Source organism: Esox lucius, chromosome 24 (assembly GCF_011004845.1).
Source record: "Esox lucius isolate fEsoLuc1 chromosome 24, fEsoLuc1.pri, whole genome shotgun sequence".
Classification (NCBI taxonomy): domain Eukaryota; kingdom Metazoa; phylum Chordata; class Actinopteri; order Esociformes; family Esocidae; genus Esox; species Esox lucius.
Window position 1 is genome coordinate 2,382,323 of NC_047592.1, and position 5,978 is coordinate 2,388,300.

The 5,978-nt window shown below is 44.7% G+C and overlaps 1 protein-coding gene across 1 annotated transcript; it reads left to right on the forward strand.

Moving 5' to 3' along the window:
* Positions 1 to 1,959: 1,959 nt before the first annotated feature.
* LOC105006243 (dickkopf-related protein 2) lies at positions 1,960 to 5,667 on the forward strand. The gene is made up of 4 exons (XM_020043352.3): positions 1,960 to 2,692; positions 3,241 to 3,397; positions 3,771 to 3,890; positions 4,080 to 5,667. The coding sequence occupies exons 1-4, from the start codon at positions 2,549 to 2,551 to the stop codon at positions 4,415 to 4,417; spliced, it is 759 nt and encodes a 252-aa protein (XP_019898911.2). The 5' UTR covers positions 1,960 to 2,548; the 3' UTR covers positions 4,418 to 5,667.
* The last annotated feature ends 311 nt before the right edge of the window (positions 5,668 to 5,978 follow it).

Consider the following 5,978-nt stretch of genomic DNA (forward strand, 5'->3'; position numbering starts at 1 on the left):
AATATTTCACATAAGAAACAGATGAAGCAGATTTACAGCGGTTGGATTCTAGATAACTGAAAACACTCCAGGTATGAGGCAGATAAACCAGAAACCCCGAGAGGAAAGAGATGCTTAAACCCACTATTAAAAACGAATCCATATTAAACGCACATACAGCTCGAGAAAAAATGAAGAGGCACCATTTTCTTTCCTTTCCAAAAAAGTTGAAAAGGAAAGTTTTGAGTGAGGAACAGAAGCGTTCAATTTGCAGTGGTCCCTTCATTTTAACCCTTCTGTTCCTCACTCTAAACCTCCCTTTTCAACTTTTTTGGAAAGAAAAGAAAAAGGTGCAGTGGTCTCTTCATTTTTTACGGAGCTGTATATATATATATATATATATATATATAAAAAAATTATGTTTAAAATGTTTCTATTCCCAGTGGCCTGTTTCAGTAAATTCATACAACTCCCAAGAGTGCGCTGGCGTGGTCGTGGGCGGTATTACAGGAACGGTTGGTCCGGAAGTAAAGGTTTTTCTAAAACAAATTTGATTGATTGATTGATTGTGGCTGTTAGATTAACACACTCTCCAGGAGCAGCATGGTCATAGCCCCTGACCGTAGCCCTGGACCATAGCCCCTGACCATAGCCCCTGACCGTAGCCCTGGACCATAGCCCCTGACCATAGCCCCTGACCGTAGCCCCTGACCGTAGCCCCAGACCGTAGCCCCTGATCGTAGCCCTGGACAGTAGCCCCTGACCATAGCCCCTGACCGTAGCACTGGACCGTAGCCCTGGACCATAACCCCTGACCATAGCCCCTGACCATAGCCCTGGACCGTAGCCCCTGACCATAGCCCTGGACCGTAGCCCCTGACTGTAGCCCCAGACTGTAGCCCTGGACTGCAGCCCCAGTCTGTAGCCCTGGACTGTAGCCCCTGAGCCTAGCCCGGACTGTAGCCCCTGACCATAGCCCTGGACCGTAGCCCCTGACTGTAGCCCCAGACTGTAGCCCTGGACTGCAGCCCCAGTCTTTAGCCCTGGACTGTAGCCCCTGAGCCTAGCCCGGACTGTAGCCCCTGGAATGTAATCCTGCACCGTAGCCCATAATATTGCAATTGATAATGTTATTTTTCCTTCTGACTTACTGTCTGGTCTGATTCCCTCTGTTCTAAGGGCTCTGAGGGGAACAGAAGACACATGTTCCTGAGAGTCGAAATGGTCAGAAATTGGGTAATGTGTTGTAGTTTAAACCGTTAAAAAGCTAGATCCACATTTGTAGGAAGAAAAAATGCAATGTTTTATAATACAACCAAATGTCACGGCTACTGGAGGCTGTTTTGTATACAGTTTCTTTCATGGCCTCATTTTTAAATTAGGTAGGGGTCTGGGGTTCAAAGTTGACAGTTTGAATTCCATTTCTACCAGACCATCTTTTACATCTCTGCCTCCACTTTTTAAAACATAAAACATTCTACATTTAGTATTCTCAATAGACCACTATCATCAAACAATATAAAATGTTCCTATATTAACTATTCACGGTATTAGGGGCATTAATCCCTAAACCTTTTCTGTGTTCTGAAGCTTCCTACAGCAAACATTTCTTTCACCACATTCTTCAAATAAAAGGTATACTACGAATATTAAATGTAGGGTACAGAACCAATCTGTGTGTTTCGGGACTCATCTAAGGTGTTGTAAAAACATGATTTGTGTATCAGAGCGCAGTGGGTGCAAGCCCTCTTAAAGAAATATACATCAGATTTCAGTTTAGTTGCACTTTTGTCATGCATTCATAACACAATCAAAGTGTTTTCAATGTTTCTATTTTTAGTCTGTGACGTCCAGACCAGTCTGGAACGTTTAAGCACTGCGCTGTTTTCTCAGGTCTCCGGGTTCTAAGGGAAACAACGTAATTTGAAAACGTCCAGCGATATTAAAACGTATATTTGTAGTCGCATACAGTATACTGAATAGCCTCTGTGTGTTAACCACATTATGTCATGTTGCTGTCAGCATCCAAAATGTTGCTGATCTTCATAATTAATATGGCCTCGGTTTCTGAAATGTCCGGTCTACATACCACATACTTGAACACTCTTCACACAAATGGCATCCTACTCCTGTAGTTCACTACTTTTGACCAGAGCCTGATACAAATGTCTTGTAATAATCTCCCAGTATTCGACTTCTCGATTCTATTACACGTGGTTAAGTTTGCTTAAAATGTGTTTTAACTTACCCCTCTCCTTTCTGTACTTTCGGAGTCTCTCTCTCTGTATGTATCGATGAGCTATCGATGATAGGTATCGATATACGGAGTCCACGCCCCTCTGAGTCCTATAATAAAGCCAGCATCTGGAAACAGCGGCAATCAAGCGTCAAACACAGCATCACACGGGAGGCATTCAACAAGTACACAACACTACCGACGGAGATCTATTCATAGTCTGTGATACTTGTTTTCTGGGGAATTCATTTAAAGGCTTGAACAAGACAATTTTGGACAATTATTGTACCCTCGATAGAGTCATTCTTTACTTAGAATCCAACGACACTTAACATGGTTCTCCTGCGGTTAGTAGCGTTACTCCTTGCGGTCACGTGCGCCACCGGAGAGGCGAGCGCCAAAATCAACTCCATCAAAACGGTGCTGCCGGAGCCGCACGCGACAGCAGCTGGCAGGTCCAGGGCGGGATCACCACAGGTAAACATTTTTTATTTAAAATATGATAATGTCCGTAATTTTACTTCTAATTACTGTAAACCAGTGCTTACTGTGAGTGAACTATTGGTATTTGCTCATGGACAGAGTTATTTTCACGGGTATTGAAAAGAGTCTTCGACATAATACATGTTAAGTATTTCTTGCTGCATTGTTTTTTTAAAACCTTTATTTAACCAGGAAAGGTTCACTGAGATTTAAGATCTCATTTCCAAGACTGTCCTGGCCAAGATGGGCAGCAGCTAGTCGCCATATAAAAATTACAAAGTACAATATAACTAATACAGGTACACTAACAATAAGAAACTCAAAGAAACGTTAGTCATTCTATGGTCACTTCTTGTCATTGTGGCTCTAACTGAGGCCTGTTTGTCAGTCACATACCCACTGAAGTTTTGGGAAGGCAGATCTCAAGTCAATCTGGTTGAAGAATACCCCTAGAAAGTGCAATGACAAAGGATGTGTTGTATCTCCACAGTTGTAATTAAACGCGTCATGAATAGGTCATTGAACCGTGAACTCCTCCTCAGGTCTATCCCTGCAGTAGCGACCTGGCATGTGGCGAAAGAAGCTTCTGTCACGCCCCTTCCAGAAACCCCGCCCCAAAGAGCTGTCACGCCTGCAGAAGGCGGGCGAAGCCGTGCCGTAGAGATGCCATGTGTTGCCCTGGCAACCACTGTAGCAACAGTAAGTTCCACGGGTGAATTGTCACTAGTATCTGTTGGACTGTGTTAATGTCTTGTTGGAACATTGTACTAATGCACTTCTCTTTCTATGTATCTCCTTCTCTCTCTCCCATCTCTATTTCTCCCTCACCCCTACTTCTTTTTCTCTTTCCCTTTCTTTCCTTCCCTTTCCCCTGTCCACTTCTCTTCATCTCTCTACATCTTCCTCTTCCTCTCTATCCCTCCCTCTCTCTCACTCTCCATCTCTCCCTCTCTCTCTCTCTCTCCCTCTCCATCTCTCCCTCTCTCTCTCTCCATCTCTCCCTCTCTCTCTCCCTCTCCATCTCTCTCCCTCTCCATCTCTCCCTCTCTCTCTCCCTCTCCATCTCCGCCAGATGTCTGTACTCCTCTGTATGATAGGGGAGCGTCTCATCGTATCCCAGCGGTTGAGGAAAACCACAGGAAGAAGGTGGGATGGAGGACAAAGACTCACACCAAGCTGCCCACCATCAAAGGTGACTCCCATTCTAGGAGATCCACTGATCAGGGATCCAGGAGATCTATACACCCCATAACACAGCCCTCGTTGCCCTATCCATATGTTTTAATTGTTAAAACAGTTGGACATCATTGGCTGGGGGCGCTGTGAGTTTGGGCGGCCTCTCTCTCCTCTGAACTAACCAAGTGTTGCCCCCCCCCCCCAGGTCACACTGGAGACCCGTGCCTCAGGACCTCAGACTGCTCCGAGGGTCATTGCTGCGCGCGTCACTTCTGGGGGCGCATCTGCAAGCTGGTGCTGAAGCAGGGGGAGGTGTGCACACGCCACCGCCGGAAAGAACACCTGCGCCTGGAGCTGTTCCAGCGCTGCGACTGCGGGGAGGGGCTGGCCTGTAAATCCCACCTCCCCGTCCAGCGCTCACCGCGGTCCTTGTCGTCAACGCCGTCGTCAACGCTGTCGTCAACGCCGTCGCCTCGTGCTCACTTGGCGTCGACCGTGGCGGTAGCAGCCAGAGGCAGGTTGCACCTGTGCCAGGGGAAGTGAGTTAACGAGTCTTAACCACTTCCTGTTCCTCCGCTGACCGCCTCCTCAGGACGGGGCTCAGCCCCTCACATTGGGGAGGCGTGGGACACCTTCAGAGACTGAGAAAAGAGACAGTGAGGGGAGGGGGAAGGAGGAGAAGGAGGAAGAGGCGTCTGCCTGTAGTTCCTCCTCCCGCCTGGAGTTGTGACATGTTTCTAAGAGACTCTTGAAGCTCGACTCCGCCTGCTTGGCTTAGGTTTAGTGCTGTAGCACAGTTTAAAGGTCAAGGTGTTTTCTGATTAGGCACTCATATGCAGCGTCCAATGTAGTGCCGTCTCTGCTGACAGTAACAGATCTGTTTAATTAGTAGCCGTTGCTAGTGCAGCTCTTTAGCTCTGCAGATTAAATGGAGCTCTAAGCCATATTTACATCTGACTTGATATTTTGGGGTAGACAGATAGGTGTATGTCAAATTTTCTATTATATTTTTAAAGTAGATTTATAGAATATCATATAATTTTTTCAAAAACTGCGGGTCCATTTGAGGCCAATTTCACAAATGCTGGCAGACAAAGAACTCTGGAATACATCTTTAACACACATTCCAATAAGACTCCTGAAATAGTTATCCGCTGGCATACAGTCATTCCATGAGACAGTTCAATGTTTTACACATTTAAAACATAGATTATATCATTTTAAATGTGTCTAAGATTTGCATGAGAACTCAAACTCAAATGGGTTTCTACAGATTGCCATTTCTGAAGGATCTTATGGTGCAAATGAAGGGAGTATAAAGTTATCAGTGATTGGATGCCTTCCAGCCAATCAGAGTAACACAACCAATCAAAATACTGCTTTACCCATGTGTGTTCTGACTCTAGCCCAACCTGTCAGTGTCTGGGACCAATCAGAACGATAAGAATGTGTTTGCATTCTAGGCACTGTCAGACAGAGTGCGGAAAAGACCCGTCATGTAGAAGAGACATTAAACATCTCTGGAGTTCAGCTAGAGTGGTGAATTTGGGTTGCCAGGCAAGATTAGGATTATTTTTCATTACTCTTTCTTTATCATTGAGAATGATCACGAGGCTGATCTGTGTGACTGTGACGTTTCTTTTTATCAATATTAATCTAAAAAACATTCATGTATATTAATCTATTAAATCTCTTACTGAATGATTCATCTGAATGAATGTATGTTATATTAGAAAGTTCTTCAACAATTAAGCATTGACTAAATTGACAGAACAATATTAAAGATCATACATAACCACACATCTGGATTGTTAACGTGATTTACAGTCAGCAACTTGGTCTACTACTTAGAAGAACCTAACTTTCCAATAGAAATGATGATGAAGATGACAAAGAGTGACAAAGAGAGGGGGATCAAAAGACAAAAGTCAAGAGTAAAAGCGAGGGGACATCTGTCTGAATTTGCTCAGTAAATTTGAAGTCAATCTGAGACACACACACACACACCACACACACACACATCCTGTTGTGATTTAGGGTTTCCAGTCCTCCAGTGTATTCAAAGAATCCATTTTTTATTTTGTTGTGAGGGTTCTCTGACAGC

What these genes read in the sequence shown, in the direction of transcription:
- LOC105006243 (XM_020043352.3), top strand. Translation starts at nt 2,549, where the DNA reads ATGGTTCTCCTGCGGTTAGTAGCGTTACTCCTTGCGGTCACGTGCGCC. An exon ending in CCAGGGCGGGATCACCACAG is followed by an intron (nt 2,693 to 3,240) that starts GTAAACATTTTT and finishes ACTCCTCCTCAG; the next exon opens with GTCTATCCCTGCAGTAGCGA. An exon ending in CAAGCTGCCCACCATCAAAG is followed by an intron (nt 3,891 to 4,079) that starts GTGACTCCCATT and finishes CCCCCCCCCCAG; the next exon opens with GTCACACTGGAGACCCGTGC.